General features: G+C 37.1%; 1 protein-coding gene across 2 annotated transcripts in view; it reads left to right on the top strand.

Moving 5' to 3' along the window:
• The window catches only part of MMP16 (matrix metallopeptidase 16), a 191,870-nt gene that overhangs the window by 130,446 nt on the left and 35,609 nt on the right, over positions 1-25,815 (top strand). For both annotated transcript variants that reach the window (XM_086465305.1, XM_086465304.1), the window contains 2 exons: positions 6,634-6,795; positions 9,613-9,830. In XM_086465305.1, coding sequence (XP_086321431.1) covers positions 6,634-6,795; positions 9,613-9,830 — 380 coding nt within the window. The remainder of the gene's footprint in view (positions 1-6,633; positions 6,796-9,612; positions 9,831-25,815) is intronic.

Genomic DNA, 25,815 nt, shown 5'->3' with positions numbered 1-25,815 from the left:
AGTGTTTCCTCAAAGCATGAAATGAAGCCATAAACATTATAATTGCAGAAGGAACACATACCATCATATTTACAGTTTTTGGGGAAGCAGCAAGCTCTCATGTCTTCTTTACCTCCCTAGGATCACCTCCAGCTGCTTGACTTGTCACTCATTAGGTAAGTTTGTATTGAATCACTAGTCAGAATTGTTTGCAAAATTTTTCAGTACTAGTGACTGAAACTGTGAGAAACAAAGTGGGAATATCCTTACATCCATGCTTTTTTAGAAAGAAAATTAAGATTACTTTAAGTAGTTAATTCCACCCATTTCAAGCAATTTACTAGAAGTTGTAGAATGTACTTGGTAATAAAACTAAGTAGCAAGGCAGAAATTCTTACATTTCGCATGTCCTTCCCTTCTAAAATACAGGCTGTCCTCTATTATAGAAGAACATGGGCTCCTTTCAAATATGTTATATATCAGGCTCCCGACTTCTTCTAAATTATGCCCACAGAAACAGTAGAATACTGCCAGGAAGGAAATACACACCTCTAAACTCATGTCATCATATTTCATCAATGATCACTGGGTCACCTGAAGACAGTCTTGCACGATAGGAATATCCCCTTATGAAATTTCAAGCAAACAAGTTTAAATTTCACGCTAATCTGTTGGGCTTTTTAAAATAGAGTAGTTTTTCAAAAATATACACATGTGGGTGTAGGTATACTAACATACACAGAGTATATTAGTGCATACTTTGTATATAACAAACTGCTTGTATATCCCCTTCTGTCTGCAAATATATAGATATTGGTAAGTCAGCTTGCAAAGATTTTAGTGTATATGCTAGTATATGTAATAATAGAGTGAAAGAAACATTTTTATGTCGTTCTCTTTTGTCACAATGGAAAAAAGGCTATATATCTATATATGTTATTGAAAATGATTGTTTAAAATAGTGTGTATAAAATAGATATACCAAGTTCATACAGAAAATGAGTATACCATATATGATACCTTTTTATTTAAACCCACAAAAATTTAGTTTTGCTCTTCATTTTTCAAAGCTACTGCACCATTTCAGCTCCATCTTTTAGCAAAGCTTTCTTTCCAAAATAACCAACAAGCAATCAAATTTCGGTGCCAAGGACAGAAGTTTGAGATAATGTCAAGCAAGTCTGTATGATTTCTTAGACTGGAAAATGTGGCAATTGGGGAAGAGTATGCCTATGATTTATATTTAGGTCCGTGTGTACTCTCTGTATAGCATATATATGCATACATGGTGCTTATGTAAGTGCATACATAATGTATGTGCTCAATTCTACTGTATTGCAGTAAGGTCAGAGAGAGAAAGAATCTTCCTTTATCACTGACTGTTGAAACAGCACATTCAAAATTCTGTCCTGTCTGGAAAGAATAGTAATAACAAAGATAAACCCTTTTTTTGTTTGTTTCTTTGTTTTTCTTTTTTGTTGTTGTTGTTTTTGTTTTTTTTTTTTCTTTCTATGCTTTGTGGGGTAAGAATCTTACTCTAAAGTTTGCAGAACTTCAGCTGGTTGGGATTAGCAGCGTTGGTTTGACGAGTCAATGGTACAAATGAACAGAAAAATGAAAATGCAAATTCTAAATACATTGGTTCATGGGTAGCATGTGTGTAATATTTTCTGATGAACTGTAAGCTTGACTTTGAGGTACTGTCTTGTTCATAATAGGGCTGTAATAGAAGTCCTTCTTGTACAGATTTACGTTGCAGATTCATAGATGATTTAAGATTAAATCCATATCTGCATCACATGAAAAATGAAGTAAGATAATCTTTGGAAGAAACAGTGTATGTCCATGTTTAAAACATTGTTGTAGTTTTCCAGTTTGTTTGTCATTTGAAATTCAGTTCCTAGGTTTTTTGTTTTTCTCTGGGTGGGAAGTGTTCAAACCTGAAGCATTTAAAGGTCACATGGCATTTAAACAATGGACAACTCTTGAGCTCACAGTGTGTTGTGGCAGTTACTGTCAAGTGCCAAGGAGCAGAACCAAGTGACATGCCCTGAGGTGTCCTTTAGTGCTGCAGTAAAGGTGGCCAAGTGATGAATCAAAGGCTTGCTAAGCCATTAGGGTGTTGCTTTTATAAATTAAGCTCACATACCATTTAAAACAGGAATTAATATCTTCAGAACTAGGGTTTCTTAATAGCTTGCTGTGGACAAACATGTTAGCTTTGTTTATCTGTGGACAAGAAAAATAGCATATATATTAGCTACAGGGAAAGGCTTCCCCATACACCATGTTCCGCAGTGCTTCCTGTTGAATATTTGATATATTAATGTATATATTCTGGAGTTTGGGCAGTGATTGTAAAGTCAGGCAGATTTAGTGCCTAAAATAGTTTATAGCCTCAGAGAAAAGTGTCAGTATAAAGATAATAATTTTGTCTTAGTTCTTTACACACAATATCTTTTTTTTTCTTTATGAAATCAAACCTGAGATAAAATAAGAAAATCAATCAATCTTTTAATCTTATATCCATTCTATTCCAAATCTCCGTGCTAATGAGGAACACAAGAACAGAGATGCACAAGTTTTGTACTTGTAAAATATATTTCCCACTATTTCTCTAATACTCTATAGATAAGTAGAACAAGATGTAACTTAGACTGTCACAATGAATATTCACCATCGTATATCCTGCAATGGCAACTTTTAAAAGTCATCACAGTCCTACATAGTTTAACTGTATTACTCATGATGTGTTAAAGTTTTGCAATGGTGCTTCATTTGCCAAGTAGGCTGAATACATGTTTCCACTTGGGTAATGTATACTGAAATCTAGGATTATTTGGGACTCTGTCCTTCAATGGTGGGGACTGAAAATGTTTAAAAAATTATATCCAATGTCAGTATGATAACAAAGCTAGCCAGAGCTGGTATGAATGTTCACTTGCCTTTACACTCTTTCATCTTACTCTGACCACTGACCAAGGAACTGAAGTTGGCCTACTATCAACTGTGCAGTCACAAATGCGCTTCTGTGCACCCTGGAGAGAAAGAGTGAGCACTCAGGGTTATCCTTCTGCACTCTCATTAGTTACAGTAACATTGAGACGCTCAAGGCAAATCTGCTCCCAAAATCACAGAGAGATTGAGTAATTGTTGCCCAGTTGGAGAAATCTAATTATATGCAAAGGAAAAAAGAAGGAAACTAAGACAGTAGTAAGTCTTACCTGCGCTGGTCTCAGACAACACATCTTGAACTGGTTTAAAGCTCAGTTTCAACCGCACTGTTATTTGGGTCAGTTTAAACTCAAGGTGCCCTGGAGACAATTGTCACTCTTGATAGAAGTTGTTATGAATAATGGGACTGTTTGACTACAAGTAGAAATATGTTCCCTTTTAAATCACTGTCAGCCCAGGCAAGAATATTGTTCTCCCAGATCTTTCCTATGACCTTCTCCCTTCCCCCCTTTACTCATTTGCTCCAAGGGCTGCTCTGTCTTCACCACATTTAATAGCTCCTCTGATGGCTACAAGTTGCATTGCAGGAGGTGGAAATTAGTTTTCATAGTCCTTTTGCCTTTTTCCCTTTTTGACTTAGGCTTTGACAAAGTCCAGAGGGGCAGTCAGATGCTGAATATATATATATATATATATATATATATATATATTTTTTTTTTTTTTTACATAATCACTCCTATCCAAAAGACAAAGTGAGAAAAACATACTAAGAAACAGCCACCCCCTGCATAATATCTGTTCTCTGATCTAGTCCCACTGTCATTTAGAAGTACTACTTTGAAAGTGCTCTACAATATGCTCAATACCTGTGGTCCCAGAAGGAAGATATGCCAGTAGATGACAGTGTGTTTTATTTATTTCCCTGTTACTATGTAATTCACACCCCTTCAAGGTCAACATTAAAAAAAATATGGAAATTCCTGGAGATCTTTATGAGGACTTAATGAGGACTGATAACCAAAGGATGTACTGATTCTTCATGCATTACATAACTGGCAGAAATAGAAAGAAGCAGTAGACTCTTCCAAGACTATTTATTAACTATGGTTTCTTGCAATTTTAGAAATTGTAACAAGTTCATTTCCCAGACCTCCTACCTCAAACAGTAAAGGTTCAATACCACATGTAAAACACTCTTTGATCTACTGATACTGACCAGCCTAGTAATAGTGGTACCATCAAATGCTGTTAACTTAAAACTATTTGAAAACAGTTCAGTAACTACTGTGGCAAATTTATTAGTGGAATTATTAATATAGGACTTAGACTGGGTAATATTTTTAGTTATGATGTAAGAAGCACAGGTCTAGGAGGCAAATTTGCCTTTCACAAGGTCTGAAAAGCAAAAGAAAGTTGCGCCTTAAATATGTGAGTTAATGCCCAACAAAGAAATATTTCATTCTAATAAATCTGGGTTAGAACGCTAACTTTCATGAAATGCAGAAAATAATTGAAAAATAATGAGACATGTCACAGTACAATAGTTATAGTACAGTAACATGATCTTACTTCATGTCTTTCCATCTTAAGCCTATCATTTTTAAAAATATAATAATTATTCCATTATAAGTGCAGAATGAAAAGCTTTACAGAGTTGCTCCTCTGTATCACTTCAGATGCTGAGGTTAGCTACAGAAGCTGTGTATTATTCATATGAGATAATGTCAGGATCAGCTTTGACTGCATATAGAAGGGCAGATTCAGATATCAAAAGCATTCATCACCAGGACAGTCAAGCTTATCAAACCTGTTACAACAGCACATTGAGAATCTGCTTTACTATAAAAAGGTTTGCATCCAAGAAAAAATACTGTTATGAAAATATTTCATTGGGAAACCACATAATTACAAATGATAGGATAAATTAATTTCTGAAAGCAAATTGTCACATTAATTTTTGAAAGACATGATTTTTCTGCACAGTTGTACCTGAATAAAAGAACAAGATAATTTAGTTTTCGTATTTTCGGATTAAGAATCAGAAAGATGTGAAAAGAGTCTGTCAACTAAGCACATAGTTTTAGTTGTGACTGCTTCCATGCTTTCAATCAAACATTTATTTTATAGCATGTCTCCATACATCATGAAAACATCTACTGCCAAGTGTTTCCCCTTTCATACATACTTGGAAGAAATTTTATTTCTTTGTGTCAACAACAGGAAATACTTGAAAAATTGAAATGCTGTCAACTATGTCCTCAAAGTTCTGTAACTATATATATGTAAAATTGTTTGCTAAATTCAACTTTTTAATACTATTGCTATTAATATTGTAATACTACTTAGAATTCCAGATCAAGTGCCAGCAGTGGAAAAAATCTGTCTACCCCCAAAGAATTTACAGAATATAGGATAATAGTTAATGTTGAGCATTTTCTTGTTCCAATATACAACTGTATATTAGGTTACAGTGTAGGCCTTTCATTCTTTATACTGCTCTTTCAACAAGAAACTACTTACTCTAGGTGGCACCTGTTTCACTTGAGTCCAGTCATCTAAAAGTTAGATGTTCAGCATAAGCTGCTGATACAGAATACTTCTTTTGTCAGTGGGACAGGAATGCACTTCCAGAACATGATTCTTTCCATCCCTAGGTGGTGAACATGAGCAATATTTTGGATGTGACCCTCTCCAAGTGACTGGAATCTTTGTCCTAATGTAAAACATTTTTGCAAAGTCTCATTATATGACAGGTTGACTGCAGATAGAATCTGTACAAAAGACTTATATAAAGATAAGCTGAACTAAGTCCTAGATGAATAAAAATAGAGAAAATTAATACCATAGAGTCACAGCTCTGAATTTTTTATAGAAATAATCCTATTGACTTTGATTTGTGTTTGCTTCACAGAGTGCCATAATTCTACTGCCAAAACTTCTAGTTGTGTCTAATATCCTGTAATAAAAAATGAAAATATGATATTTAGAAGGGAATAACAAAAAAGTTACATTAGTCTATAACAGGAGTGTGTTATTTTATTTTTTAGGTGTACAAAACCCAGGAAGTTCTAATACTTAAGTAAGCAACTACACTTATACAGGAGACACACAATGAAATAAATAAGAGCATCCTGTTTTGAGAAGGATAGCATATTATCCAGATTTTCCTCGTTAACATTTCTGTTGTGATGATTCAGAAATGGACATCTACAAATAATCAAGAGGGTTCTGATTACGAGCACTTGGATGACTAGTTCCCTGTGGGATTTGTCCTAAATAGGTAGTCCTCAGTTTGTGAAGTTTACCGCACACAGTAAGGATATTTTCCTTTGGAACTATGTTTTGATGGAAGCAGTTTTAGTCAGGTTCACTGAAACATTAACTTCAAGTCAGAAATTGCACATGAGCCTAGACATGAGGTATGATACTTGAACCCTGCAGTAACCATGTACATCAGTTAAAAAAAGATAACACAAGGTCTGTAAGAGTACCATATATTATATATAAAAATAATGGTTTCTGTGTTTAAAAAAAGGGAAAGCTGCCTTTGCTGCATCCTTATGATTCGTTATTAAGCATTACCTTGTAAAATTTAAATTCAGTGAAAATGTCTTTCAAGTGCAGAGTCCTCTACTTGCATTACTTCTGTTACTACATTTATGGTTTCAAAGGTCTTTTTTCCCTTTCTTCTCTTCATAGGAAATGATTTGTTTCTAGTTGCAGTTCATGAACTGGGACATGCTCTGGGCTTGGAGCATTCTAACGATCCCACTGCAATCATGGCTCCTTTTTACCAGTATATGGAAACTGACAACTTCAAACTACCTAATGATGATTTACAGGGCATCCAGAAGATATATGGTATGTCATGCTCTAATTAAGCAACATAAGTTTTTTTCATTTAGATTTGGTTTACATTTGAAGTCCTCCTGTCCATACCACCTCTCCAAAAGAGTTTGTTAGTGTAGACTCTGCCAGTTTTTATGCCAGAAGCCTTCTTGTGAGAAGGCCAAAGTTTTTGATTAACTTCTTCCTTTTTTTCTCACTGTTCACAACTTTCATTGAAATTTGCACTCAGCTGGAATAGTAATTTTAAGTGTTTTAAAAAGACATAAAGAAAATATCTGCAAATGGATTCCACACTTTGAAAATATGAAGAAATGCAGGCCTTTAACTGTAACAAGCTTACTTCCACAGTAGTCCAAGTTCATCTAACTGGATGAATTCATTACTTCTCAGTTTATCAGTAATATACTGAACAGTTCCCTGCAAACACAAAATTTTTGGTCCCAGAAAAACCCTTTCTCGTGATAAATACAGTGAATTGATCTCAAAAGAATGTTATTACCAACCCTAAGATTTTGAGATACCTAGGGGAAAAAAGGCCCACTTCTTTAAAATATGTTTGTTTAGGTTTTTTGTAGCTTGATATAAGACTTTTGTGATGTAAATAAATTCTGCATGTGTTGAATTCAATTTGACAAGGCAAGATAATTGAAAATAAAAAAAAAAAAAAAAGCCAAACCAATAACATTATTCCGATTACGGGTTGAATGTAACACTAACTCTCATATTACTGTTCCTTACATTTCCAAAGACATGGTTTTGGTTTTGATTTTAAATAATTTCATTCTGTTGGTATCTGTTATATAGTGTTCTTTTTTTCTTTACAAATATTTTTTTTCTTTCCTACAGTGAAAAATCTGAGGTATCTGTATGTTAATTCTATGTATCCAGTACATAACATTTGGAATTGCCTTGCTTAATATTTGTCAACTAATTCCATATCAGATTCAATTCTGTACTCACAATTATTTTCAGTTTAAAGGTTTGTTAGATTTATAATGAATATTATAAAGGCCATTCCTTGTTTATCTTTACTACTAGAAAGGACAATTATGACCATGTACTGCTAACTAGAACTCTGCAGCCTCCATGGTGTTTTATATTAACAAGCTTTAGGAAGGAAAGTTGTTTCTCATGACCTGATAAACTGGTAGTTTAGACTTAAGGACTAGACAAGACTCCTTTTGCTGAAAACTAATTGCTAAGCTCTAACAGCTGTGGGCTATACAGTAGGAGAAATGTGTTACCCCTGGGAAGTAATATCTTGACATCATCACCAAATGGCATATGAAAACTTTGGTTTAGAGTTAAAAACTTTCCAACATGACTTACTGTAAACATATTCCTTTGCTTTTTTTAAAATCGAGAGGTGATCTGGAGTCATATGCCTCTATAAAAATGTCACACCTATTAAAATAATTGCTTTGGTCTGCAGTATTCCTTGAAACACCATTATTAACTGTAAATTATAAATGTTACGAGCCTTACAATTGTGAATGAAACAAATGTCTTATTAAATTACATGACAACAATTTGGCAAGTTTAATATTTCTTTACATAGTACATCTTGCTCTTTGAAAAGTATACTTGTTAAAAAAATTATCAGAATTCAGATGCCATTTATGCAGTTTTAGAGTAGTCTTATAATTCAAAAGTCTTTCTGAAGCTGGTCATTCAAATAATATTTATTTTTTAAAGTCAAAATTGATAATGGATTTAAATGATTTGGCAAGAGGCCTAGATAGAATGAGCAAAATTAAAATGTTCATTTTGTTTCCAGAAATCTTACTGATTCTACTAAACTTCTTATCTTTTTGTACGTGGAAAATGTAAGTAAACATAGTAGTATGTGTAGAAAGGCAGAGGCATTTTGAGCACAGCAGCTCATTTAGTATGCTATTTACAGTTATGACCGGGATCTGTCTAGGATGGCCTTTTGACTTTCAGGTAGAGAAATAGTGAGTGGGATAGTTATTTCACCTGTCATCAAACTCTGTATATTATGACAAAAAAATGTATTTGAAAGAAGAAAAATGTTTTAAAACTGCTATACAGAGTTTTAGTTTTTCACTTTAGTTCTCTTTAGTTCACTTATCCTTAGAACAATTCCTTTAATTACTGAGTGTCTAGCTTTGTAAGACTCACTGGAAAATAAAAATTAAAATAAGGAATAATTAATTTCAGAATATTGAAGAAAACATGAGAATTATGAGTTTTGTTTATATGGATGGCTAGGATTTGAAGTCCAATTTTCAGAGAGCCTATACATAGCAAGGGGCATTGGGGAAAGCTGGGAATGTCCTGTCGCTACCGCAAATAACATTACTTGGCCTACAAATTGGGTCAGTAGGAAATACTAAGTATGCTACAAATATTGAATTGATGAGTGGAAGTAAAAAATATGGGTTGAAAATCCATTAACTGCTGATGATCTTATTAGGAACAGGGTTTATGTTTTCCTTTATTTTGTACAATAGACAATGATTCTGTTTTAACAGTTCTTACTCAGTTGGTAAAATACGTGCTATGAATTACTTCTCATCTGAAATGATGGTGGACTATGCATCCTTTGCAGGCTTTATTGGAACATTGTTCCAATAAGGAAGGAAGATTCTGGATAGTGAGAAGTAATTAGTTTCTTCATGCATGCCTTACTTTTATGGTAGTCGTTTGTTATATGCTTTAACAACACGGGAAAGGTATGTTAGGTCACTTTTTCCATTCCCCTTCCACTATAGGATTTGCACTACTTACACAGGTTTTTGTTGTGTATTTCTTCTTTGAGTGCCACTGGTGGGATGTAAATTACATCCTGCTGCTATATTTTTAAAGGTCCACCTGACAGGATCCAACCACCAACAAGACCTTTGCCAACAGTGCCCCCACATCGTTCAATCCCTCCAGCAGACCCGCGGAAGAATGACAAGCAACCTAAACCTCCCAGGCCACCCACTGCTGACAAACCTTCCTATCCTGGAGCCAAGCCTAACATCTGTGATGGGAACTTCAACACTCTGGCTATTCTTCGCCGGGAAATGTTTGTTTTCAAGGTAGGAAGCTGTTAATATTTCAATCTTACATCAAATGTCTGCATTTCTCCTTTTTTTTTATAAGCAAACATTCATCATAACTCCACTTTCCCAGCCTGCTCGCAGTTAGAAAGTTCAAGAAAGAAATTAAAAAATAAACATACACATGGCTTAAACATCTAGCAGAGGACTGCTATAATGTTCTATTTTGGGAAAAGACCCATGTCAGCAGAAACTGTAATGCCTCAAAATGTAAGGGCAAATAAATGCTGCATGTTATGGAGAGATAAAAAAGTGTAAATCAAGTCATGAATACTAGGAATGATTTTGTTGGGAATACAGCTGCATCCAGTACAGTAGATATTGTGTCTTCAACACTTTTTTTTTTTTCCATGGAGCTGTAATTTTACCTTTACAATTAGATCTGTCAATTACAAAGGAAGTTTGTCTTTGTGTTGTGGTTGCATTGAAACCACAATATCTAAGTAAAGGTCTTTGCCACAGAAATCTTACTGCAAATGGTTCATTGTTTATTTCCATTCGACTTCTTGCTGTGAGTTGTAGATGTGGTATATACAACAAATCAAAATAAACAAACTGAACTGAAAGGTAAATTTTTCATAGAATGACTTTGCTAAGACTCATGGACATCAAAGCAAAGGAAGCAGAAGAATAGCATGGATGAGCAAAGAGCTTCTGGGAAAGCTCAACTGGAAGAAGGGAGTTTACATAATGTGGAATATAGGAACATGTCGAAGTATGCAGGGTTGCAACAGGGAAGGCTAAGACCCACTTGGAATTAAATCTGGCAAAGAGTGTCAAGGATAACAAGTACATCAGTAGCAAAAGAAAGACTAGGGAAAATGTGGGCCCACTGCTGAATGAGGTGGATAATTTGGTGATGAAGGATACAGAGAAGGCAGAGTTATTGAATGCCTTCTTTGCCTCAGTCTTTACTGCTAAGGCTGGTCCTCAGGAATCCCAGACCCTGGGGGTAAGAGGAATTCTGGAGAGAGGAAGACTATCCTTTGTTTGAGGAGGATTGGGTTAGAGATCATATAGGCAAACTGGACACCCACAAATCCATGGGCCCCAGCAGGATGCACCCACGAGTGCTGAGGGAGCTGGCAGATGTTATTGCTAAGTCTCTCTCCATCATTTTTGAAAGGTCATAGTGAACAGGAGAGGTGCCTGAGGAATGAAGGAAAGCCAATGTCGCTCCAGTCTTCAAAAAGGGCAAGAAGGAGGATCCAGGAAACTACTGCCTCACCTTCATCCCTGGAAAGGTGATGAAACAGCTCATTCTGGCTGTCATCTTTAAGCATGAGGAAGAAAAGAAGGTTATAAGGAGTAGTCAGCATGGGTTCTCCATGGGGAAATCATGCTTGACCAATCTGATAGCGTTCTATGATGGCATGACTGGCTAGGTAGAGGAGGGGAAAGCAGTGGATGTTGTCTACCTTGACTTCAGAAGGCTTTTGACACTGTCTCCCACAACATAGTCATAGGTAAGATTAGGAAGTGTGGATTAGGTGATGGACAGTGAGGTGGATTGAGAACTGGCTTAATGGCAGAGCTCAGAGGGTTGTGATCAGTGGCGCAGAGTCCAGTTGGAGACCTGTGGCTAGTGGTGTTCCCTAGGGATCAGTACTGGGTCCAGTCTTTCAACACATTCATCAATGACCTGGATGAAGGGACAGAGAGCACCCTCAGCAAGTTTGCTGACAATATAAAACTGGGAGGAGTGGCTGATACACCAGAGGGCTGTGCTGCTGTTCAGTAAGAACTGGACAGGATAGAGAGTTGGATGGAGAGGAATTTAATGAGGTTCAACAAGGGCAAGTGCAGGGTCCTGCATTACAGGAGGAACAACCCCATGCACCAGTACAGGTTGGGGGGTCCACCTGCTGGAGAGCAGCTCTGCGGAGAAGGACCTGGGAGTCCCAGTGAAGAGCAAGTTAACCGTGAGCCAGCAATGTGCCCTTGTGGCCAAGAAGGCAAATGGCATCCTGGGGTGCATTAAGAAGAGTGCGGCCAGCAGGTCGAGGGAGGTTATTCTCCCCCTCTACTTTGCCCTGGTAAAGCCACATCTGCAGTACTGTGTCCAGTCCTGGACCCCCCAGCTCAAGAGAGACAAGGAACTACTGGAGAGAGTCCAGCAGAGGGCCACAAAGATGATGAGGGGACTGGAGCATCTCTCCTATGAGGAAAGACTGAGACACTTGCGTCTGTTTAGCATGGAGAAGAGAAGACTGAGAGGGGATCCTATCAATGCTTATAACTGTCTAGAGGGTGGGTGTCAAGAGGATGGGGCCAGGCTCTTTTCAGTGGTGCCCAGCAACAGGACAAGAGGCAATGGGCAAAAACTGGAACCCAGAAAATTCCATATGAATGTGAGGAAAAACTTCTTTATTCTGAGGGTGAGAGAGCACTGGAACAGGCTGCCCAGGGAGGCTGTGGAGTCTCCGTCTCGGGATATTCAAAACCTGCCTGGACATGATCCTGTGCAGCCTGCTCTGGGTGAACCTGCTTTAGCAGAAGGGTTGGACTAGATGATGGTCCCTTCCAACCCCTACTAGTCTGTAATTCTGTGATTCTGTGAAAGCTATCATAGGAGGATGGTCTGCAGTATGGTTTCCAGAAGACATTTAATGTTGAAGAACCATTACAGAATCATTATTATTCAGTCTCTTAAATCTTGAACCATTTTGCTGACAGATAGTGCTGTGCAAAGGCTCCAGAAACAAGCAACAGGATAGTTATTATTTTGAACTACTGGTGTGTCAAATTTGCTTAAGCAATAGGAAGTGTGGAATCTTTGTTTTGTAAATATATGATATGATTCATTTTCACTTCAACATTATAAGTAGAGAAGAAGGGACTTTCACATTAATAGATAATACTTTTCCCTTCAGCAGTAGTATAAGAGAAGTGCAATTAATTTGTCCCAAAATATGAAGCTCAAGTTCAATGGCTTTTGTTATCCTTTCTGATAGGGCTCATTTCTCCCTTATATGTGAAGTTTTTTTAATGTAATCTATCACTCCAGATAAATCTTATTAGCAATGCTACCCAGGCTTTCACTTTCTTTAGCATACCTGAAAAAATATGTACAAATAGCTTTACATTAATACATTCAAAATTATTGAACTGCCTTCACAACCCAATGGGCAGGAAATATTTTTCCCATAAACAGCTAAGGATTTTGCCAGCCCTGGGGCTGTCAGGCCTTTCCATTTGGATAGATAATATATCTTCAAACACTGGGAGGTCCTGAACCATCAGTCTCTCTATGACTAAAACTCAAAGGTTAAGGAAGAATCTAATTTTCTAACTTGACAATAAACAGGATATTAAAATACCTACTTCAATCTCATGTCATCCACCTCAAAAGCAATAGAACATATTCTCATTTATTTTAGATGTAAATCGATAAATAGTGAAATGCTATCCCACTAATACAGAACTTCCTATCTAGCCAAGTCTGTGTTCCTGGATAAATAGATCCACCACCATTACTAATCACCTATTCTGAATGAAAATACAATTTAAGTTTTCTCCAGAAATGTTTACTGCTTACTGCCTTAATGCTGCATATTTGTTACACAGTTTGTGTGCTTACTAGTGTGCAATCTGTGTTTATATTCTAAAATTAAAACACCATACATGGTCCACACCCTAATGAGGAAACACAGTAAAACTTTGTCAGAGAAAAATGACCAGCATCAGAGTGTTTACAATTTCATGTTTAGAGTCTGACTCTCCAAAATGAAGTTGCTGCAGTCATAAAAGCAACATGTTGGGAAGGGAAAAAAGAGATTATCTTTGTCCAGATTAATTTTTTTGAGAGTCCCACAGTTCCCCTTTTCTTCTCATGCTACCTGAGAACATGGCAAGGCATGACTTAGATTAGCATGCTAAGCAATGGAGTTTACTTAATTATACAAATCTCGACTTTGTAGTCTGAGTGTCTTTGAATGTTTGACTTAGTAGGCCTTAACTTTCTGGTTTGTACATTAATTTGATAATTAAGATTTTTGTCTGCTAAAGGAGTTTCATTACCTGTTTGAGATTTTGGGGTGGTGGGGGATGGGGGCAGGGTTTGGCGTATGGAAGGAGTATGGAAGGAGCAGAAAAGGGTAGAAGGAATTAGAAAAGTCAGGGGTTGTTAATAATTTTCAACTTAATTTGCAGAATCTCAGGGAGGGGCAGGTTATAAGGAAAATCTCAGCTTGTCAGACTGTAGCAGGAGCAGGGCAGGAATTAATTCTCAGAAGATATAAACAGGAATAGGTCCTAAATACAGAGAAAGCATCCAGCAATGGAGGAAGCGAAGCTGGATGTTCTGTGGTCTGACAAAACAAAAAAACCAAGCTGCTTTGTCTTTGCCCCTTAATGCTAGTATAAGGATAGACTGGAGGGGCAGGAGTGATGGGCTGATAGCCAAGTACAGAGAGGTGGAGAAAAAGAGGGGATTGATGGCAGTACTGTACCAGGTGGAAACAATTAAAGAAAATTATGACCTTCATTGGAAGAATTATTGCTGGTTAGTTCCCAGATGAGTTAAATTAATAAAGTTGGAGGCTAATCAAATGATATACTTTTCTTTCTTTTTCTTCATCCACAGGTCTGTAATGATTGTGTAGTGGCAGATTTTACTGCCTTCTGAATGGCATGTATGCCATGTACCAATTTAAAATTGAAAATAGCCACTTTTTTATCTCATGGGCAAGTCTTAAACTCAGGAGCTCAATTTGTTTAAATAATCCTTGAAGTTGCTTGGGAACTTAGCCACAGAGTTGAAGAATGTGAGCCTTTTTGAATATGTTAAATTCTAATTTAAACATAAAACTGAAGCATGAAAGAATAGTTTGAGATACACTGTGGATTTTCACAGTAGATGACAAACAGTATTAATTTCAAGAAGACTTTTCTCTTGGCTGTTGAGCTATTAGGTATGCTTAAGACTATCAGAATATTAGAAATAATTTCTATGTTCAGTCAAATTGATGAGCTTTATCTGTGGCTTTAAGACTATCTGGCATTCTCAAATAGATATATACAGTGGAAGCAGAACTGTTCTTCATCTAACATGAATAGTAAACACAAAAGTAAAGCAATCAACTTGTTAAAGATTCCCCAAAGATCATCAAATAAAATCAGAATTTTTCAGATCAATTGTCTTGGTAGAAAGGATTGGATTTTAAGGCAAAGGTATTTTTCATCAAATATACATGGATTACTGACATATAAATGTATTGTCCCAAAAGGACTTCTTCCTGAATTCTTTGAATTAGATGTCCTTAAAATGCTCCTGCTAGCTGTAAGGCTTGGGGTCACAGCATGCAATAGAAGAAAAATCTTAGTTAAAATCAATGTGTTGTAACTATTGGTTTCAGTTGTCATCAACTGATATTTTAAAGTTTATGAATTTTGTCTTAATTGAATGCAGTTTTTTAATTACTGCTATTATTTAACACATGCTTGAACTGATAAAAGCAACTGTCAGGACAGAATTTCTATGCCAAAATTCATGAGTGCCAAGTTTTTATCTTGAGATTCCAGTTAGCTTCTGTATTTGTGCTTTATACAATTAGTATTTACCTGTCACTCTTATCTCCAAACTTTTATCCAGCTGTTTGCTCCCTCTGTTTAGTTATAACTGGAACACAGAAAATGGCTGAGAATGGAAAAAAAGTAGTCTTTCTTTTCTGGGAAAATTGTGCAGAGTGGTATGGCACTGTCTACCTTTCATGGAAAAACTTCTCAGCCATTGTATATAGCAATATGTGGTATCTGACAATACTGTCTTCTCCTTAAAGTCTCCTGAGAGTACCTCCATGGTTATTGCATCATGAAAAGGAGCCCCATTGTCTAAGGTCACCAGAAAATGTCCATTAGAGAAGAAGTTTACAGCATGTATTTCCACTTTTTTCCTGTGTTCTGTGCAATTCACACTACTTTTCCAGTCTTATGTAGCAAAACAGTTTTGAAGGTAATCTAAGATGTCCTATCAATAAAGGCATTTATGTTAACATCTTCTGGATCTTTTACACAGTTAAAAAAGTGTTCAAAGGAGTCAATAGTTGCACAGAATTTATTACCTCTCAGAGGATGCAGATCAAGTAACATCGGTTGCTTTTTCTGTTATTTCTAAGGCATGTACAGCTTGTGTTTGACTCTATGTGCTGGTTGTTCCTTGGCAACAAAATTACCGCTAGCTCTGCTTCAACGATCTGTGTTACTGCTGTTAATAACCTTTTTATTTATGTCCTTTTCAGTTTCACAGATTTTTAACAAAATCCTTAGTTTTTTCGGCAGGTTTTATCTAGAAAAGTTAGCACTTAAATGTGTGGAACTTGTCCTGCGTAATCAGCAAGTTGGAGGGACAGGTTTGTTTATGTGACACAGGATTTTGTTTCACAGAAGAACATGTCATAGAGGTTGCCCTGATCCTTTGTTTAATGCTAAATCCTTAAGAAACAAACAAATGGATCCTATATAATCTGTAATGGTTTTAGTACTCACGTTGGAAAAGTTAACTCACTCCTTGAAGAATAGCATTTTTAACCACAGTTATATACTAAGGTGTTTGTTGAAATGTAATATAAGCATAAGAGAAATAAGTGTGTCTATCAAAGAGCATTTACAGCTCAGAAAAATGTCTTCTTAAATGTTAACGTTACAGATGGTAGAATATGGAACCAATTTTAGGAAGGCCTTAACAGGCTGTGTTTTACTTTTTTGTTGTAATTTCTCCACAACTTGCAGAAATCTGTTTTCTGACTCTTTATCTGCTCAGAACCCTTGTAAAAACATTTATGACATGCCAAACAAGCCAAGCCAGTTAGGCTGTCATTACCCCTTGGCATTAATTTAGACTGCAGTTGCTTTCATACATAACTGTATAGATGCCATTTAATATCCCTTTCATAATTGTGTATTTATGCTGTTAAATACAACAGGGAAAAAAAACTGTTTCTTGATATGTGGTAAACACATGAGGAATTTTTAAAGCATTTTAGCATTAGATATTTAATCATAACTGGTAGGTCTAAAAAAAAAATAAATGTGAGACAAAGGGAAAATACTACTAATAAAAAGTAGAGACAAAGAAACAGCTGCACTATGAGACTTGGCTCCACTGTATTTGAAACTAGGCATTTTTTCAAAGCTCTCCTCATCTGTTTGTGTAGCTGGTTTTTGTTGCATGATGCTCTAGATGTCTGAGCTGTCAGTTGCAGCCTGGGAAAGTTCAGCAGAGGATGCTGTGGAAGTAGACACTTTGGGATCTGAGAGGGAAAACCACTTAACATCTCAACTGTAAAAGACGGAGAACAGGTCAGAAGTAGCTACGTCTGCTGAGAGCAGATGCATTTCACCCTATTTATTATATCATTATGTTAGGAAGAACAATCTGTTAGAATTTGCCATTTTTTAACTGATCAGGGAGGAGGGCTGCTTTAATTCAGGTGCTATGTTGAAAAGGAAATAGAAAAGCAGCAAAAACTTTGTGGGGACTTTAGTGTATCACAGTAGACCAAGCCCATTGGAAATGTACAGGATGGATGTTTTGTGGAACAAAAATGAGTTGTAGAATGTCAAGAAGGAAAAAAGCAGGGACATGCTAGAATACTAAGAAGTCATAGCTTGTATATTGTTGATAAATGGATATTTTCACTGACATGTAAAAATATTTTCCAAATGTTACCTAAACGTTTAATTGTGCTTCTAAACTAGGGAAGGGTTTTAGCTAACACATTTCACAGGTGAAATGGGAAGCAGAGTCTGTTCATCACTGTGTGGAAAACAGGTAGTATATTCCATCCAGCTGCAGAGGAATTTAGACAAGAATGTAATCACCTGGTTAATTGTACCAGAATAGTTCAGTTAAAAATCCTTCTACTGTCTCACCTTTTAAAAAATTGTCTTGGACTTTATTACATAATTTTATGTCCATCTGAAAGATGGCACCCTAGTCATAGCTATACTTATTATCTAGCACCTACTAACCTACAGGTATATTTGTACACATATAAATATTATGTATAAAAAGTCCTAAAAAATCATAACTATGTTATTAGGGCTTTATTTACAAAAGCATCAGTGTAATGGATATACATTTTATTGAAACTCGTAAGCAAATTTAACTGATTAACAATCAATACTATCTGGCTAATAAAATTCCTTTATTCATGTACTAGCACATTAAAAAGTATAATCTTAGCAGGATGCGTGACTCAGTAGCTTCAGAAGGACTTTGGATTTGTCAGAAGAGTACTGTTTTTTCCAAAAGGCTATGTTTTCATTGGCAAACAATATGATGTAAAAGGATTTGATCAATAGCAGAGCAGATGATACTCAGCTCCTCTCATGTCCATCATATGAGCTTTGCTTTTAATTAGATACACTCTGTCCTCTGAGGCCAAATAATTCCACTATACATGTGGTTCAGATTTTTCTGAAGGGCAGCTGGCCCTTGGACACTAGTGTCTTTGACTGTGGATCCCTCAAGAATGTACCACAGAAATGTTTCATCTAATGCAAGTGGTGTTACCATCTTGTTAACACATAATTGCTCATACCATCTTGACCCAAATAAACTCTCACATGAAAAACACATAATATTATTTCTTCTCATATCATTTCTTGCATGAAATGGTGGTACCTGTTGCTTGACCACCTCCATACTGCGAGTTTGGATGGTGTGCATTGCAGTACAGCCCAGGGAGAAGAGGTAGATTTAACAGCTGTGCTGAGACATTACTTTAACCTTGCAGGATAATATCCTTCTGAATTTTCTTTTTCCTGAGAGAAAAACAAGGCAGAATGCCTAGTTTAAATTCAATTTAAACATAAGAAAAACCTTTTTTGTTGTAAACCCTTACAGATTAAACACTGAAACAGGTTGTCCAGAGAGGCTGTGGAGTCTCCATCTTTGGAGATTCTCAAAAGCTGACTGGACATAGACCTGGTCTAGCCGACTCTGCTTTGAGCAAAGGAGGGGGTTGGATCTCCAGAGGTGCCTTCCAACATCAATTCTTCTGTGATTTTGTGTAGCAATTGAAATATGAGCACTAAAAAGGCATTGCCTCCTAAAATGTTTCTGTGTTACCTGTTTTCCCCACTTTCCTCCAAAGAAGTGTTCAAGCTTTTCTTCATACTCCCCCAAAACCTCCAGAGTTCCCTTTCAACCTCAGCCATTCTGTGAATCCACTGAAATTTGACTGTTTCACCCACTCATTTCCCAGTAGCATTTGATCCATCATCTCTTTTGGGATATGGCCCTCACAGGCAATAGCTAGGGAGATTTGGTCAGGAGGCTGTTTTGTGACTTCTGTATTCAGCTCAGAAGAGACCAGGCAGGGGACATTGGTGTGTGCGGCTTCTGCTCACAAACCATTAACAAGGGGACTACAGGGGACAGAAAATCCACCCCTTCCAGCTGTGCAAGGCAAATCCTCTGCTGTCTCCTTCCCCTGTCTCAGCTTTCAGGGAAATCACCCTTCTTTCTAGGGTTAGGCTCTGGGCTAAAAGACTTTATTCAAAGACTGACCTGGTCCTGTCTCTGTGAGACTTTCACCATCTCATGACGAGCCCTTAATACCACAAGGTGCACTCCCTACCCCAGAGAGTCCTCACAGATTAAAAAGAGATACTTCAGACTCTTCCAAGAGTTTTCATGATGGAGCAGACAGACAGTTTAACAGAAATAGTTGAGTACTTGTGTGAACCCGTATACAAATGTGGTAGTAGGATTTGTGACAATGTTTGTAAAGATTGGGACTGTTAAACATGAATCTTAACAAATTCTTATTTCTGATTTTGTTTTAATCTAATAAATACTGAAAAATGTGAGACTAAATATTTGTAAATCATAGGCCAAAATTTCAAGAATTAGTCATTCTTTATAAGTGTTTCTTTGGGCTTTTTTAGTAGAGTGGAATTGGTGGAATCTGAAGATCTCCGTTACGTACTTTATGCAAAAGGATAGAGTAGGTCAAATACTTACATATTCCTAGGAAAGTGCTTGTAACAATACTGAATTAAAAATAGCATTATGCTTGATCCCCAAAAAATACTCAACAGGATCCTCTAACAAAGGATGGAACGCTTTTATGGTGTTACTTGTATATTTAGAATTGCTGTTTTTCTTAGTCATTTTATATAACTCTTCCTTTTTTCTTCCCATATGTCAAGAGGTTTTTATGAAATCTAGTTGACCATTAACTTAGTTGTGCTTTTGATACTATCTTTTGATACAACTTTTACATACTATCAAATGTAAGAAATACAGCACAATTATGGTTCTGCATAGCACTATTGAATAGGTGAAAGACATTAAAAACACAGATAAGCAAATGCACATGAAAGGCTTTGACCTAGAAGATTTACTTCTTATGAGTAACTCAAGCCTAGACGAAGAATCTCAGTGGGGAAAATATATGCACGTAAGCCCTCAGTGAGCATAATCACTTGGATAAGGACTAACAATGTGAACTAAAGTTGAAAGATCAAATCCTGATTTTTTTTTTTCCTTTCACAATTATAGTATTTGCTTGCTAGAGTCAGGGAATCCTATGATCTTAATAATTTTTCACTTGTTATTTTACTACAGCAAAAATGACTAGCAAAAATCTTTAATTGAATACTAGGGTACAAAAGGTATTTAATTTTGTAGAACTTGCCTGTTTTCAGAGACTCAGTGTTTGTGTGAACAGATTAAAAATATTTCATTGGCAAGAGAATAAAAAAAAGCATTATTGACAAAAAATAATTGAGAAAACTCACAGCAAGGAATTATCTAAAATTACGTGGAGGCATATCTTTAAATTTGTACCACCAGCAAGTGTTATCTTGTAATATTAACAATACATTTTAATTGGGGCTACATCCTAATGGAACCAAAGGGAGTAATTGCAGAAACACTTCAAGCACAAGGCTTAATTAAAATTTCTTGTTGTACAAAATTGTGGTCTTTCAGCTAATTTATGTAAACAGTTTGGGAAACAATTGAAATGGCTTGTAATGTAAGTTTTTTCAAGCAGTGGTATTGATCTGTCTTGGAAATACTTGCTTAATCTTGATTTAAACCTAAAGCTTTATGTTCCAAAAGTAGTTGTGTATTTTTAATTTCTTTTTTTTCCCTTTCAAGGGGTTGAGTGTTCACAATGCAGAAGTTTAGTAGGCATTCAAGTGAAAAGAAACTAATCTCTTTTGTTACTCTGAATTAGTCGTTTCTGTGGTGGGTTGACCCTGGCCAAAATGCCAGGTGCCCACCAAAGCCATTCTATCACTCCCCCTCCTTAACTGGACAGGAGAGAGGAGAGGAAAAAAAATAACAACAGGCTTGTGGGGTTGAGATAAGGACAGGGAGATCACTCAGCATTTACCGTCATAGGCAAAACAGACTCCATTAAAGGAAAAATGTAATTTATTGCCAATTAACTCAGAGAGGAGTAATGAGAAATAAAACCAAATCTTAAAACACCTTCCCCCCACCCCTCCCTCCTTTCCTGGGCATAACTTTGATCCCAATTTTCCTCCCTCCTTCCCTCAGCGGCACAGGGGAAAAACAGGGAATGGGGGTTGGGGTCAGTTCATCACACTGTTGTTTTCTGCCGCTTCTTCCTCCTCAGGGGGAGGACTCCTCACACATTTCCCCTGCTCCAATGTGGGGTCCCCTCTCAGGGGAGAAAGTCCTCCATGACTTCTCTAACGTGAGTCTTCCCACGGGTTCAGTCCTTCAGGAACTGCTCCAGCGTGGGTCTCCTTCATGGTGTGCAGTCCTTCAGGAACCGACTGCTCCAGTGTGAGCCCCCCTCACGGGGTCTCTGGCAGCAAACCTGCTCCAGCGTGGGCTTCTCTCTCTCCACAGGCCACAGGTCCTGCCAGGAGCCTGCTCCGATGCAGGCTTCCCATGGGGTCACAGCTTCCTTCAGGTATCCACCTACTCCAGCGTGGGGGCCCTCCATGGGGTGCAGGCAGTCATCTGCTCCACCACCCATGGGCTGCAGGGGGACAGCCTGCCTCACCATGGTCTTCACCACAGGCCGCAGGGGAATCGCTGCTCCGGTGCCTGGAGCATCTCCTCCCCCTCCTTCTGCACTGACCTGGGTGTCTGCAGGATGTTTCTCTCACATATTCTCACTCCTCTCACTCGCTGCAATTACTGCTGCGCAACAACTTTTTCACTCTCTTAAATACGTTATCACAAAGGCGAAAAACGCTGTCGCTGACTGGCTCGGCCTTGGCCAGCGACGGGTCCGTCTTAAAGCCGGCTGGCATTGGCTATATCCGACATAGGGGAAACTTCTAGCAGCTTCGTACAGAAGCCACCCCTGTAACCCCCCCGCTACAAAACCTTGCCACGCAGACCCGTTACAGTTTCCTATGCAAAACACTGCACTACTAAACAGTTGAGGTCTTAAACAACTTAGAAAAACAGCCATGTTCATTTTCTCAACAAATCAGTTAAATACCATTCAGACTCTTGAAAAGCTATTGAAAAATAGTAGTAAATTGAAAAATATTGAAAATATAGTAAATTGAAAAATAAAAGTAATAATAGATACTTATTTAAATCCTATATTTTCTTCTTTTTTATAAGCTATAGCTTGAATATTTTTTTAAGTGTTGTCTTCCTTGCCTACTGAGTGAAAACTTGGCCCAGTTCAAAATAATGGGAAAAAATTCCACTGACTGTAACAGATTCAAGATTTCACTCAGAATTAAGTACCTTTGACATGACAGGGAGACTATCAGTTTTTAGTAACACGTATTAGGTAAAATAACACAAGAAACAGCAGATTACCTTTTAATACCAAGCATATGAAATTGAAAACTGTTTTTCTATACAAAATCAAATTTGTTTATACTACTTATCCAGTCCAAAAATCAAAATAAACAGGGATAACTTTAATTAATATTTTGACATCTCCATCCAGTAAGAGCATCTTCACTGAGGAGAATAGACTATATTAGGTGAAAGGTTTTTACTTGATAATCATGGAATTCAGTCCTTTCTCATTCTCCCTAACAGTTCACCAGCATTTCTCCTCAATTGTATCACGATGGAGCCTTTGCTGATGTTTTGGAGTGATGTGTGGCCAGCCCTTTGTGACACCCACAGTCATTTACTGCTTAAAATTGTACATTCCCAGGTTATCTGTAATCACATGTAATTTACAATATTGCATATTCACTGTTACAAATTCCTTCACTTCCGTCATGATCTAATCCCTGTATCTGAGTGACAGAGACTGTGAGCAAGACAATCAAATACCTACCATTTTCATATTTGCATTGTCATGACAGATGTCACTATTGGCAGCTCTTTGCTGGATATGCCACTCTTAATAGCCTGTTTTTCTCTTTGGCCTTTGCTGTCAACCTCAAAGCTGAGTCACTGAAGAATATTGTTGTTTACCCACTGATTACAGCAGGAACTTTTACAGTCTTTTTCTGATCCTGCCAGTTCCACAGGGAAGAAGATTTATTTAGCATTGCCCCATGCTACTCAAAGTTAGATTTGGTATCCAGATTTTTTAATTTTTGTTGGCAGCACATTTTCATAGATCACAAGCATTAAACTGAGATCAAATGGAATATATTAACATCTTAGCTTACAGCAGCTTGAATTGAAAATAACTCCCATACTCTCCCTTATAGAGTTTCTTATGTCATGTCTTCTGCTATTTTCATATGTTATCATCTTATCAGAGCTTACTGCTTAATTCAACATGAAAGAGAGAGTTATCAGGAACATATATTCCACATATGTTGTATATTTTTAAAATCTGAATTTGATTATGCCCTGATCTGCACATCTTGCTCATTACAAGTGACCTGTGTGGACTTCTGTAAGTCATTTGATAATTTACAAACAGCCCCTTGTTAGTCCATTACCTAAGTATTTAGTTAGCTACTTCGTCAATTTCAATCTATTTCAGAATACTTTTCTCTTCAATTGCACATTTACAATAGCTGTATTTTGGGGCAAAGACTGGGACATTTTGGCCTTTGGAGTATTACATTAGTTTACTTCCATGGCCACTGGGGATAATATGGAGGGAGGGCGAAGCTTAACAGGAATATATACTTATTTGCATTTAGAAAGGTTGGCTTGTATAACATTAAATGCGTTCTTACATTGTTCACAAGCGTCTGGTTCCTCTTGCAAAGAAGCCACAGCTCTCACCTGAATAACTACATGTTGTCTACTTTGTGATTTCAGAAATGTTACATTTAGGTATACCAACCCGTGCAGTTTTGAAGGCTGATATACATCTTTTCACATCTACTCATTATAGGTATGCATATGTGGACAGAGGTGATATGGCCCTGAAATGAGCAGGGTAGCTCCTCTTCTATTTCCCTGACACAGAGTGTGTAAAAGGAATAGGATATGCTCTTGAGAGCCCCACCCTGGTTAGAGCAGCTTCAGTCTCTTGTTTATGCATGGATTATCCTAAACTATTGCAACCAGGAGGAAATACTTAAATTACTCACTGTTTCTTGCTCCCACCTGTGGTTCTGACATGACTCATCAGGGCACTGCACCTTCTTTTGCTCTACTCGGAATCCATGCAATGTTCAGGGTGGGGAAGGCAAGGAGACAGGGTAAGTAGTAGGATGAGCACATATTGCATCTGCACTTAGGATCGCATTGAATTGCATCTGTATTGCAAAATTGTGAAATTTGGCTTCAGTGATTATAAAGCTTCAGGGGAGGGACATAATTATTTTAGGTCTTCAGAGAGGAAACATATGTCAATGTGAGAGTTACCGACACAGCTGTTTTCGTGTGTTGTACTTGTGTACATCGTGGTTTCCTTCAGCTCATACTATGTCCTCACCCACTGACATTCATCTTTCTTCACAACTTGTACAGTTACTGTTCTACTAGGAACATTTTGACCAATTTTTTTTTTTTTTCCCTCTTGTGGATGCTTTCCTATTATTAGTCATGGAATCACAGAATCGTAGAATCATAGAACAGTTTGGGTTGCAAGGGACCTTCAAACATCATCTAGTCCAAACCCACTGTCATGGGCGGGGACATACATATGGGTATGGAGAGAAACATAGATGTGTATGAATTTATGGGTATGACAGAAATACAAAGAGACAGGTGATATAGTGATAAGTCATACAAATATTAACGTAAATATATCACAGTTCATTCTAGAGTAAAAAGATCACTGCTTAAAGGAAATGAAAACTATTACATCTAGGAAAAATATTTGGAATACTAATTTCTGTGTTCCTACAATATTAAGAATAGATTTTTGATAGTTGATTTTGGCGAATCTTGGTGGACATAGTTTGTTACTCCCTTGTCTTCATGAGCTTTTGGCCAGCGAGAGTCAATGATAATGACTCATATTTTATTTCCACAGTGAAAAGAGACTTAGAATCTTCCTATAGATGCAAAGTATGCTAAATAGTCTCCTAGACATGCCATAGTTCACAAGCCACAGACTTATTCATGTAGGTGAACATTTTTTACTGAGTGAATCCTTCTGTGCTCTATTTGGAGTTTTCCAGTATTCTTGGTTTGCCAGTGGTATCTAATTGGTTTAAAGAAACTAGAAACAAGTATTTACAGCTTTGGCTTAATCATAATTTCCCCATTTGACTTCTTTCAGTGTTTTCCCTGCCTGCATCTAGAAAATTTGATGAAGCAGGCTATACCTTCTCTTGGATTGTCAGTAACTTTTCGTTATCTAGACCCATAGCCTCCATTCCATGCTGACTTAATTTGTGTGTTTTAGGGGTAAAAATAAAGAAAGGGAGTTGAGTTTGCTCTCTTCTGGCCTTTTTGATTTTCAGGGAGTGCCCAAGTCATCACAGAAAGCCTGATGACTCACATATTTGTAGTAGTTGTTAAAATAGTCTGCTCACCCCGCAGGCAGATGGTGAAGCATCATATTACAAGTGATAAAGTGATAAGGGCAGACAAGTAGAGAAAACACAATTTTTCTGATTTCCTTAGAATGGTTGG

This window comes from Leptosomus discolor, chromosome 5 (genome assembly GCF_034619465.1).
Source record: "Leptosomus discolor isolate bLepDis1 chromosome 5, bLepDis1.hap2, whole genome shotgun sequence".
Classification (NCBI taxonomy): Eukaryota; Metazoa; Chordata; class Aves; order Leptosomiformes; family Leptosomidae; genus Leptosomus; species Leptosomus discolor.
This window is presented reverse-complemented; position numbering and strand designations above follow the sequence as displayed.